The 12,881-nt window shown below is 39.5% G+C and overlaps 2 protein-coding genes across 12 annotated transcripts in view; one reads left to right on the top strand and one right to left on the bottom strand.

Moving 5' to 3' along the window:
* The window catches only part of LOC111148927 (factor interacting with PAPOLA and CPSF1), a 78,021-nt gene extending 73,496 nt beyond the window's left edge, over nucleotides 1-4,525 (top strand). For all 10 annotated transcript variants that reach the window (XM_022505735.1, XM_022505734.1, XM_022505726.1 and 7 more), the window contains 2 exons: nucleotides 1,835-1,972; nucleotides 2,570-4,525. In XM_022505735.1, the coding sequence (XP_022361443.1) occupies nucleotides 1,835-1,972; nucleotides 2,570-2,717 (286 nt within the window). In that variant the 3' untranslated portion in view covers nucleotides 2,718-4,525. The remainder of the gene's footprint in view (nucleotides 1-1,834; nucleotides 1,973-2,569) is intronic.
* The window catches only part of LOC111148925 (ligand of numb-protein X 1), a 102,731-nt gene continuing 93,496 nt past the window's right edge, over nucleotides 3,647-12,881 (bottom strand). Inside the window, exons 8-10 of one of the 2 annotated variants that reach the window (XM_022505723.1) lie at nucleotides 12,027-12,270; nucleotides 4,652-4,810; nucleotides 3,647-4,272 (exon numbers count right to left, since the gene is read on the bottom strand). In XM_022505723.1, coding sequence (XP_022361431.1) covers nucleotides 4,137-4,272; nucleotides 4,652-4,810; nucleotides 12,027-12,270 — 539 coding nt within the window. In that variant the 3' untranslated portion in view covers nucleotides 3,647-4,136. The remainder of the gene's footprint in view (nucleotides 4,273-4,651; nucleotides 4,811-12,026; nucleotides 12,271-12,881) is intronic. The other variant, XM_022505722.1, reaches the window with a different exon arrangement.

Raw genomic sequence — 12,881 nt, 5'->3', positions numbered from 1 at the left:
GAGGGAAAAGAGAGATACAAATGACAAGTTGAGATAATAAAATAGCCTTAGTTATATTTTTAGGTAAATCCAGTTTGTAAATCTATTACGAAGAGGGCCTCAGAGGGCCTTGTATTCTTTTTTTTAAAAGGATACTATTCATGATAATACTCATTTGTCATGGTAATTCTACTTCAATAAGGTTATTACAGAGTTAGTCACCTTTACAAAAAGGTTCCGCTTTCAAAAACAGTTTAGCATTCACTTGACTGAAGATGGGGAGCCTGCGTGTTAGCTGCCACTTACTGAGGGCCTCCTATTGTACTGAGCACTTCAGAATGTTACTGCCAGTTCTCCGACAACCTTGAAAATGATTGTTGCCAGTTTTACAGATGAGGAAGCTGCGGTTCAGAAAGGTTAAGTAGTTTACCCCAGGTCACACATGTAGTCACTAAGAATCAGGATGTGACCCCAGTCTACTCCGCTGCCCGTCCTCACATACTGCGTTTCAGGGCGCATGCTTCCAGTGTCCAAATGCTAAAGTGTGCATTCGTGGTTAGAGAACCATGTATTCACACAGATACACACACACACACGTATATATGCATGGGTGTACTTTAAAATTTGTTGAATGTAGAATGTATTTCAGGCAAGAAGAACTTGGTGAGCAATAGTTGTTAGGTGTAGCACTACTGAATCATTACTTTTGCTAGGAGACCGTAATTAAGCTTTTTCTTTTATATGGCTTGTACTTTTACCTCATTCTTTGTCCAGTACTTCTATTCATATGCCTTAACAGCTTGATGTGTCATGCAGATTACGGACTTAATTTATATTAGAGATTTCTAGAAACCAAAGCTCTTTAGTACATAGTGCTCTAAAATATTTTTATTCTAAGGGAGTTACTGATAATAGGTTTAGAAAGTGTTGACTTCTGTGCTGAACCCCCCCCCAAAATTGAAAGATTGAAAGATGGGGAGCAGAATATAAGTGAGGAGACACAAAATGAGGACAAGTCTAGGGAGGTTAAAAAAGAAATACTATCTAACTCTAGTCATCAGTCCCAGTTTAACCAGTTCATTCTACCCAAAATCAGGAAATTGGAGGTACAGCCCAGGTGTATGCACTTGCTGCTCTCAGCCATGTGAATCCCCCCATCCCAGACACACACACACACACATACACACACACACACACACAGCTGTAGTAATAAGTAATTGGGATGTCAGACTGTAAGTAAGTCCGCAGGTAGTGTTCTGCCTGTGTTTCGTGTGGATATTGTAGAAGTTGCTTTGATGTCCCTCTGTTAATGTCTCTACCTCTTCTTTGGATGCACAATGTACTCTTCATGTGATTGAAAAACTTAAGCATCTTCATCTGCTCTCTACTACATAGCCATTGCAAACCAGATATTTTTATTATTTATAAAATCTTGGGCACACAAAGATTCTAAAAGAATTTTGGTTAGAAGTCTGAGATATATAAACATGCTTTTAATTTTAAAAGGAATGAAAGAAAATGAAGCTGACTAAAGTTTAAGTCTGTTACGGCTCCCAGTTCTTGAAGGAAAAAAAAATTTGTTATGTAAAATTTCTACTCAGTAACTGTGAAAGCACAAAACAAAGCTGGACATTTAACATGTAATTATGTGTTATATTAGATGTGTACTAATTTGGGAATGGCATTGTTTTCCTCTCAATTCAACAAATATTTATTTGCACCTATTCTGTATAAGATGCTGATAATAATATGGAGGCTTGGGCTTCTGGTTTGGACTCAGATTACATCTCTTGTAGTTTGAAGTCATTAGAATAAACAGTCCTATTGTCATAAAGAGGTTTTATTCCAATTTCAGTGACGAAGAACGATACAGATACAGAGAATATGCAGAAAGAGGCTACGAGCGCCACAGAGCAAGTCGAGAGAAAGAAGAACGACACAGAGAAAGACGACACAGAGAGAAAGAGGAAACCAGACACAAGTCATCTCGAAGGTTTGCTCTTTTATAGTGAATCCCTTTGAAGCTGGAGCAATTGATTGGACCTCAGAAAGTAAAAACATTTCCAAATAATTAGTAGTGCGTATGTGTTCCTAATTGGAAGATTAAGAATAATGTGTTGAAATAATTGGTTCCTTATAGGCTCAACAAAGAGTTTTAAATCTAACAAGACTGCAGTTAGTACTCGGACTGCTTATCTTATTGGGAGAGGGCTTTATTTAGCATATGAACCAGTAATACTAATACTTAATCAAAGAAAATTCAGGACCTCATAGTCAGATTGTATGCCTATTGTTTGTTTGCCTAAAATCAACCCTAGAAAGTACTTTCTGTTCTGATTTAGTGCTTCAGTTTCTAATTTATAGTAGTTTTTCAGAATAAAGTCTATGGGCTCTGAGAAGCTAGGATACTATCAGTGAAGGTGAGCCTGTAATGTAAATACCATCTCCGTATAAAAGTCACATAAAAAGCTGGTTACTCCTCTAAATGTGTTTAAGGAAAAGAATGGATTACTTCACACCCACACAGTGGGTTGATTTTTGTCACCATGTGTATACTTAAACAGTAAGAACAAACTTTTTTTTTCTTCAGTAACAGTAGACGTCGCCATGAAAGTGAAGAAGGAGACAGTCACAGGAGACACAAGCACAAAAAATCTAAGAGAAGCAAAGAAGGAAAAGAAGCTGGCAGTGAGCCCGCCCCTGAACAGGAGAGCACCGAAGCCGCACCAGCCGAATAGGCACGGCTCTGGCCTTGTGTGTGTGTTACGGCCAGAAATGTACCATAGATCTTGTTATTTTTCTGGATAATGTTTAAGAAATTTACCTTTAATCTTGTTCTGTTAGTATGAAAAGTTAACTTTTTTCTCAAAATAAAAGAGTGAATTTTTCATGTTAAGTTAAAAATCTTTGTCTTGTAATATTTAAAAAAATAAATTAAAAAAATAAAGACAGCAATGACTTTATATCCAAGAAAGTAATGTGAATGAGTCACTCAGCAGGGAATTTTAAAGAGCTATGTACATACACGGGAGCTGATAAAGGTCAAGGTTGCACCTTGGCCATAGTTTTCTGGAGTTAATCAAATACCAGTCTCAAAGGTTGCGCTGCAAAAGGCACCTCTGAGTTGAGATTTGAAGTATTTTGCCAGTACTGCTGTGGCACTCTTGCTTAGCATATTAAAGAACTCGTATACAGTTTTGATATCATGACTTTTTGGTAGGTTTTCAGCGTCCTCAATTTGGTTTCATGGTATAACTAAACAGGCAACTTTTGTATTCTAAAAATTAATAAAATATAAAGGCATTTGGCTGGTGTCTGTGAAGTAATTTGCCCTGAGGGTAGTTTCTGTAGCAGGCACGAGACAAAGCCTCGTCACTGTGACACAGATTCGAATTGCCTCATGGCTGTCTGTGAGCTGGGGTCAAGCTGGTTTGGCCTTCCTTGATGCTTTTTCCAAAGCTCATTGGTTGAGCAGCATGTGGAGTTTTGATACAGTTACTAGCTAATTGTGAATGAAAAGACAAGAGCTTTAGATTAGTCATGTCCCATTAGATCTAAGAATACAAGTTCATAATTCTATGAGCATTTTTAGGGATAAGCCTTGGGATGTATTTGTTGGTGATCGTAACGACATGGTTTTGAAAGAATTACTAGGATCCTTTAAATAGTGATAAATAAAAATGAATTTAATATCACATACTAAAAGACAGCTATAATTTGAAAAATATTTCTTATTTGATGAACATTTCTTAGCAGTGTACTTTTAAAATCCTCTGGCTGTAAATTTTTTTTTTTTTTAATGCCCATAATACACCCTTTATAGACCTCAGCATATACCAAATTTTTAATTGTAGGATTTGAATTCAGTGGGGGAATAACAAATGATCTCAGCTGTTTAAGAGCTTTTTAATGAATAGAAAAATAAAGTTGTGGAGTAGTGAGAAATCCTCCACACTGAATAAAAACTATTAATAAGAGTTATGTTTTGAGAATTACATTTTCTGAGGTGTAATTGGCTTTCATTAGATCATATTTTTCCTGACATTAGTTTACATTTTTACAGTGTATCCTTTAAATAAAAAAATGGACAAGATAAATACATTGTTTCAACATAGCTTATCTGTAGTTTTCTGTTTTCCTATGACCCATCATTGATTCTATAAAAAAGTGCCAGGCCAAGAAACAATAGTAAGAGTGATCTTTCCCTTAAGTTCTTTCAGCATCCTTGCCAAGCAAGCATGTATCATTCCTGATGTACTTCTACCATTGACAGCCAGAAGAATATCACCACATCTAAAAAACATAAAACAACACATGATTAACATTGTGATTCATAGCCGAAATCAGTGCAGGTGTATTTGGTGGTCCTAGTTTTTGCTCCAACTGTCAATTTTAATTACAAAAAATTCTAATTAGGAATATCTAATTAAGGTTTTCTCCTCCCCGACCCCCCCCACCCCCTCAAATTGTGCAAACCCTCCAGTCAGCTTCTGTTAGAAGGGATGCTAAAAGCACAGGAAGTTGCTGTACGGGACCAAGGAATTTTTAGAAATTGAATGCTATGTACATTTCTTTTTTTACCAATAAAACAAGGTTTATAGTACATGCATTATTTCTAAGGGGCCAACCTTTTGCATATATAAAAATATTGGTAATAACTAGTCATTATTACCTAATTCTTCCATCATTGTATGCTGGTGTTCCTTCAACAATGGACTTAATAAAAAACGGTTTGTTCCCATTATATTCTTCATAACCTCCTACAATGCAGAAGCCCAGACTTCCAGCTGTGTTTCTTCGTAATATAACATCTTTACAGTTATACAGGTACCTGAAATAGAATGTGTAAGCAATAGATCTGCACACTTAAGTTGAACTCTTAAGGAATAATTATGATTCATCTCCAATTCTCTTTATTGACATTTTTTCAGGCTAAATAGCATTGGATGGGTTTCGCTCAAAATTGTCAAAGCCCAGAGACCTTTGTGCTCTTGGCGGCCTTTTTCTAGTTGAATTGTTTTACATTGCTATACGCCCTTTTAAAAAAATACTATTATGTTCTGTTTCTATGAAACAAACTGGATAGGCCTAAGTCCTTACTGATGAACCAAATTCAAGCATACTTAGCAATATTATATTTTTTAGTTGTGAATATAATTTTAATGAAGGCAAAAATCCTCTAAATGATTAATCTCAGTGAAAAAACACTTAAACCTAACCCTAATAATGAATGCATTTGCCAAAGTTCTGATTTTTGAAAAATAATGCTTTAAATGTAGTTCTACATGTTTTGTAGGTTATAGAGAAACATGCAGGCATAAAGTGAGTGGAAATTGAATAAAGATTGTAAGAATAAGTCATAATGGAGAAAAAAATAGTAAACTGAGTAGGAAGTTATAGAAGGAATGGGAGAAGGAGAGGCCACAGGTATTCTTTGAGTAGAATCCTCACCTAAAATAGACTAGATGGAAGAAACTCTTAATATCCGGTGGTAACTGGAACAGTTAAGATAGATGCAGGCCAAGTGTAAACTGTGTTACAATTGTGACAGCTAGTGTTGTCAGGAACTGGATTTGACTAAAATCCCCCAGTACAATAACTGGTTTGAAAGAAAATTAGCATTTTCGTATTGGTAAAAATCAAAATATGATTGTTCTGTTTATAATCTGTACTTTAAAATACTAACCACTTTTTGAAAAACCAATAAAACGTCTCTTGTGAAAGGTTTTGTTAAGTGATGAAGTTGGTCATTAACATTTGTTAACCAGACTTGTTGATTCGTATAATGTGACTTTTCCTAGTGTTGCTGGTTCCAACTTGAAATTAGAATGTAGGGGTAAAACTCAGTTCAATTTTGTTTTGTATCTGTTGTCATATATAATTTACAATAATCCATTTCTTTCACTGATAGTTGAAGAATGATTTTCATTAAATAAAAACTATATTTTGATTGTAAAATATTCATCAGCTGTATTTCACAGACTTGATATCAATCAATAGTTAAGTTTCTCCTTGTAGGAGCTGTGGTATGTCAGAGAGCACATTTATGTAATGGCTCACCCACTGCTCATATACAAAGCAGGTGATTGGCAGTTCTCCAAATACCCGAGCATTACATTCATTCCTGTGCCCAATATTTGAGGGAAAGGACATGAATTGGATGATTCTTACCCAACGTCATGAGCAAATAGCTATCTTAACACTTCCCAGCCATGATTCCTTAAAACATAAATGGGTACATAGGACAATACAAAACAAGTATTTCTTATTCCATTGACCACTTTTTTCTCCCCCCATTAAGTATCACTTCGGACCTTACATTGATTCTAACTGAGTATTTTATTCCATGTGGACAAGCTATAAATAAATCACAGCATCTAAAATTTATGTCCAGTATAAAATTTTCAACCTAACATTAAATCATGAATTAGGTCGATTTTCCTAGATTTTTGTTTTGATACTGGAGAGAAAGTATCTTTCTGCTTGGATCATCTTTCAGCAGACATTTATTGAGTGTACCATACTGTAGGCACCTGGGAGATCAGTAGACAGAGCAGACAAAAACCATGCCATCTGTACCGTGCATTCAAGGGGCTGGCAGTATTACTAGTATTTTTTTTCACTAAGTACTTTCCTTCCTTTGGTGTATTTCAACTTCACTGTAGCAGCAAGAACTCTGTTTGTTAAACCCTTTCACAGTCAGACCTTGGTTAGTTGGAACATATGAGTCCTGGGCATTTGTTTTTCAAGTTGAATTACTTCACTCTCCATTGGGAAATGTGGAGCCTGGCTTTGATCAGTGATGTTCAGGATTTACCGTTGAAATATAAAGTGACTTTAAATTCTCAATGTGAGCTTTTTTTCCTTTTCTGAACTCATTCTCTAAATTTAGGCCTCATTGAAGAAGAGTTGGCATAGTTTAAAGAATAGCAAGGAGTTTAGTAATTTCTCCCAATGAGAAAACTATGGTTACTTCAAAAATCAACTCCACGTTAGGGACTACAGCAAAGTCTTGGGTTGCTCAAGAAGTTGTATATTTTTCTGTTTCACTGGCTGTTCCTTCTCAGTCTCCTTTAAGGATTCCCCTTATCTCAGAGGACCTCAAAATTGCACTGAGCCTCTATACCACACCAAAGTGTGGTTCCCATGTACGTGCCTTTCAGGGGGTCTAGAGGTCAAAAAATACTTTAATCAGAATAGTAAGACATTTGCCTTTGTTAAAAAAAACTCATTTTCTTATAAGGATTTCAGCTCAGAGGACACATGATAGGTGATCTGGCAACAGACTGAATGCAGAAGTGGATGTGAGAGCCCTGGTATCTTTTGTTCAAGCCAAACATTAAAGAGGTTTGTTTAAAAAAAAAAAAAAAAATGTTGCCACTCTTCTCACTAATTCACTCCAAAGTCTTGTCTGGGTTCCCAGAGCACCCTCTGCCTACATAAGAGTAGTACATATTAACTCATTTCTCCTTTATCATACTAGTCCAGATGAGAGCATGTTCTGAAAGACTTCCAGATGTGGAGTTTGGGCCTGAAAGCCAACAGAAGATAAAGCAGAAGGTCTTCAGTGATTTCTGCATCTCCCTTCAGTTGAATGGCATGGATCACTGGGATAGCTTAGAGCCCCCATCTGGAGCTGCTGCCCAGGGGTCACTCCTGGCACACAAGGCACCACTGAGAAGGGTGAGGTATATTTGCATTGTCCTGTATAACCCTCCCTGCTACTCCTCCTACCTGACACCCACTGGTTCAGAACAGGCAGCTGCTGGTTCACTGTATGATTATCTTCTTCATGATTATTCATTCTGTGTGTTGGACTGTACCTGAGGGCATGATTACAATGTCCTAGAAAAGGATTTCCTATTTCTAGACCTGCTGACATGCCATTTTCCTTCATTGGTAGACAATCTTAGGTAACAGACTGAATCATACTTTACGGCAAATAGGTTTCCTCAAAATCTGTTAAATTGTAAGGGGAAAATGTTTTGGAGTAAATACATAACTTGGAGGGAAATGCCCTTGTGAATTCAAAAAAAATATCTATTTTTAGCCTCAGTCTATAGCAGTTCAGACAAATAGCTTGCTCGGTATGACAAATGGCCTGAAATTCTTAGGACATCAATCATGCCAAATGACTTGAGACATTTAAGCCAATGGTATTGCATCAACTGGGGAGAAACTGGGGTCTTCGAAGCTCTCTATGGTCAAGATTAGAGATGTGAGTAGATATTCCCATCCATAAAAATTGTAGCAGTGTTATGACTAGGTGCTCACATCCTGAAACTAGCTAAGAGCCTGATAAAGGAGTATAATGGAGAATTAAGGATGTCTGAAAGATGCCAGGATGAACATACTTCTGGTTTCAAAATGTCAGAGTGAAGATTATGTTTCCTCTTCTGCTTTTAAATATTACTCTAACGGCAACTAGGAGACATGGAAACAGAAATGCAAACACCAGCTGAAACAAAACTGGTCACTACAGATGAGGGAGAACTGATTGCGGAAGGGAGAGGACGAGGGGGAAGATGAAAGCCAGTCTGTCCACAGTTGGGGGTCTGCAGGGAGCGGCCCACTCCACAGCAGAACACCAGAAACAGGCAGGCTGGCTATTGGCAGAGCTTCCCTGGGCCCACTCTGACAGAGAAGAAGGGCACGCGTGAGGCCACGAGAAAACAGATAACCTGTATGTCCAGGGAGCAGCCTGGGTGGAAGGGAGAGACGTGGACTGCTGAACTTGGGTTGAGAGCAGTGAGGCAGCACAACCCCGTGTCCTAAAGAGACACTGCTACCACTTGGAAGGTGGCCCTGGTTCCTTCCCCTTACAAACCCCCAGCCAATAGCCTGTCCAGGAAAAACTTAACTAAGTCGGAGTTAAAAAAAGAACTAGCAGGCAGACACACAGGACAACAGAAAAGAGGAAAAGTAACAGCAAAAGCAGTAACACAAACACCACTCACCAGAAAAATGCTGCCACAGAAACAAAACGCTACCATAGAAAATGAAATTTATAACCAACCACATACTGTGAATTTAAAATACCGCTGAAACAATTCCTCTGTAAATCTGAGATCCATGCAGAGATGTAAGATTTCCAGGAAGATGTGAGACGAGAGAGGAAATGAGCTGACAGAGGAAAGAGAGGGAAGGGAAGAATAAAAGCACCACCAAAATGAACATAGAAACCAGAAAGGATAAGCTACAGTAAGGAATATGCAGGACAGACCACAGTAACCGAAGGAAGCACAGGAAATACACGGAGTTGAAAAGGATTCAACAGAAAATGCAAGACGTGAAACCTAAAAGATAAATACATATCTAGGCTCCCTAGGAGAACCCAAAATATCAGTCATCTGATAATCACGTGAAAAGGACAAGCCACACATACAGAGGAAGAGATGGGCCTCCCACCTGTCCACATGGCCACTCAATGCTCGCTCACAGTGATGCGAAACCTACCCTGTACCCAAGAGTGTGATCCAATACTTTTATACCCAGGCAGCCTGTCCCATGGCCAGGCAGACGCCCTGAGGTTTCCGTAACTAGCTCTATGGTGAGTGGACCCCGCACTAGTGCAACGGCTACCCCGTATGTTCCTTATGAATTCTTACTGCAGCATTGTTTGCGAAAGCAGAGATGGAAAACAACTGAAATGTTCGCTGTCCAAAGGAACCTGTTCAACAATCATGGTACAGCTGTGCAACAGAGCACTATCAGCCACAGAAGAGAACAACATAGATATGTAGAGAACAACATGGATATATACTCATGTGAAATGATACCCAGAGTATATTCTTAAGAGTTAAAACAAAAAAACAAAAAAATTCTGGGACGCCTGGGTGGCTCATTTGGGATCAAGTCCCACATCAGTCTCCTTGCTCAGTTGGGATCCTGCTTCTCCAGCTGCCTGACGCTCCCCCTGCTTGTGCTCTCTCTCTCTCTAGCTCTCTGGCAAATGAGTAATAAAATCTTTCTTTAAAAAAAACATGGTACACAGAGTGTATGCACTACAACTGTGTGTGCTTGTGTACACAGACACCTAGACCAGGGGCCAGCAAACTACAGCCCAGCCAACCGCCTGTATTCGTGACCCAATAGCCAAGCCCATTCATGTGCATACTGACGGCTACTTTCATGCTCACAGCAGAACTGAGTACTGGCAACACAGAGCATGACCCTCAAACCCTCAACTCCGTCCCTTTCCAGAAAAAGTCTGCCAACCCCTGACATAGGCTTTCCTTGCAAACACGCACAAGGAATTGGTAACCGTGATTACCTCTGTTGAGTGGGTCTGGGAGGGTAGATATCCGCTTTGGTGCCTTTAGATTCTACTGTGATGATATCACTGCGAGCAGACCAGGGGCCCCCAGGGTGACTGAACACCAGTGTTGTCTGTGTTGGCATCATTTCACATTTCCTGTCTACGTCTTTCAAAGGAAGGGAACACAATCCAGACTATCCTTTTGGCAAGAGCAGAGAACTGCTGTCTCAGGCCAAGTGACAAAGAGTGGAGGGAGAGGAAGCCATTCATGTGGCTGTACTTGGAGTAAAAAGCATCTCGTATTTGTCCTGTCTCGCACGAATGCACGGTGAGGAACTCTGAACTCATGAAGAACAGCTTTCAAGCACAAAACATTTTTTTAAAAATGGCCTACTTTCATAGATGCTGGTTTCAGAAAGATTTTTTTTTAAATGTTAAAATAACAGCCTCTTCTTCCTCTCAGACTCCATTCTAAAAAGTTTGAAGGTTTTCAAACAGCCCCAGTGTTCAATTTTCAACTGTTTAAAAATATACTTATTTTAAAAAATAATTTATCAACTAGGAAAGGCTCACAAAGGAATCTAGGTCAGTGTATTTGAGACAGGGATGTTTTTTAAAACCTCCTTTAAAATTAAAAAAAAAATACAGAGAGATCATACTATCTCCACCCTCAGGAAAAATGCACTAAAACCAAACATCATACTTTCATTCATTTAATCCTACGGTGCTTCATCTTCAGTGACTCTAATACTTAACATTTAAATCATGCTTTTGGAATTTGTAAGGCAATCCTTTGAAGGCCAAGAATTTATGCTCTGATGCAGGTGTGCAAACCCCAACTTATCTGTCCTTTGAATATTTAACTTCTGTCTTTAGCCATTTAGTAAGTCTTCTCTTAAACATTTTCCTGAAATGTCTGACACAATTTAATGCCTTCACCGTAAAGCTCTAGTTAACATCTCACTGAAATGACAACCCATCTGCTACCTCAAGTTTTCTATAAGAACTTTACAAGAGGGGCGCGTGGGTGGCTCAGCGGGTTAAAGCCTCTGCCTTCGGCTCAGGTCATGATCCCAGGGTGCTGGGATCGAGCCCCGCGTCGGGCTCTCTGCTCAGCGGGGAGCCTGCTTCCACCTCTCTCTCTGCCTGCCTCTCTGCCTACTTGTGATTTCTGCCTGTCAAATAAATAAATAAATAAAATCTTTAAAAAAAAAAAAAAAACTTCACAAGAGTTGGAACTAGGGAGAGAGAGTCTGAGACATACCTTCAGTCATGCTCAAACATCTGGGTACAGGCAAAATGTGCTTCTGCAATTTGTTCAGTCAGGGTCCCACAAATGCTTAAGAGGTAAAACCAATGAAGGGCTGGTTTTACCAACCAATGAAGGGTTACATCCATGCAAGTTCTGAGGTTTGCCACTAGCAAATTAGGGAAAGGTAATCCTTCCCCTGGTTCCACGGTGGGTTCCAGAAGGCTGGATTCTAGCTTTCTCTCCCTGTCCATTGAGCTCTCTCTGCTGCATGACACAACCATACAGGCCAGCTCCAAGGTCCTCAACCTGAGTGCATCACGAAGCTTCCATGTCTAAGCTTTCACTCTGCCCTGGGCTTTCTGCATGAATTTTCAGTTACAGAAGAGAAGACAGAATTATTTCAAATAGTCTTACAATCCAACCTGGGGTTCACGAAGATGCTAGTGCCAGGAATCAGCCCAAGAGAATAAAAGAGTGGTCTAAGAAATATTATTGTTTCCTCCCACACATCTCCAAGCAGGTCACGTTGCGACTCACCGTGGTAATTCCAGCCACATGACCCAGGAGGGGGACCAGTCTCTGGTGGGTGCCATGTTGTGGTTGGAGTCCAGAGCTGCTGGGCTGCTGCAGGCTTCCTGGGGCTCACGTTCCTGGGGCTCACGTTCTTTGACTTCCAAAGCTTTAAGAACCACCAAGGAGGATGTGCTTTTCAGTAATGCAACCGCCTCGCTCCGGCTGACTTCTGTTAGTTCGATCCCGTTCACATTTAACAAAATGTCACCTAGCGGCCAAACAAGCAGAAGCCATCCTTAGTGAGAGTGCAAACAGGAACTTCCGTAAAAGCGCCAAGGGGCAGAGACGGAGTGGGATGTGGAAAAGTGAGCAGGGTGAGGGAGCTTGTCATTAGCCTCCCGCACTGACATGAGGCCAAGTTCTTGGATAGCAAATGATTAGCAGGTGCATGTTTCAAGGTAAGTTTTGTTTGGAGGTTTCTAAAGCATACACATTAGTGTTTGGCTCTTGCCTTTAAAAAAAAAAAAAAAGGAAAGCAGGAAGATAAATTAGCCTCGTTTACTATTTAATCAAAGAAAACCTATTTCTTCATGTCTTATTTCTTGTTTTCAGCACAAAGGGGGGGCATTTGGCAAAAACTCCCAGTGCCTGCATGGATCTTGGCCTATGGTAGTTAACCAAGAAATAGGGATTGCATGAGTGATTAAGAGACTACCCTTAAAGTGGCTGGCAGAGGAGTCTGTAGCAGTTAAGAAAAATGAGCAGGAACTACACCCTTGAAGAAGGAAAAAGGAGTTAACATTGTGGTTCACTGCAAAGATGGTACTCCTACCATTGGGCAAGCACGTACTTTGTGCAAGGCCATCTCCACACATCCTA

This window comes from Enhydra lutris, unplaced genomic scaffold (assembly GCF_002288905.1).
Source record: "Enhydra lutris kenyoni isolate GAN:26980312 unplaced genomic scaffold, ASM228890v2 scaffoldscaffold21, whole genome shotgun sequence".
Lineage (NCBI taxonomy): Eukaryota > Metazoa > Chordata > Mammalia > Carnivora > Mustelidae > Enhydra > Enhydra lutris.
The sequence above is the reverse complement of the archived record's forward strand: the minus strand, read 5'-3'. Positions and strand labels throughout refer to the sequence as shown.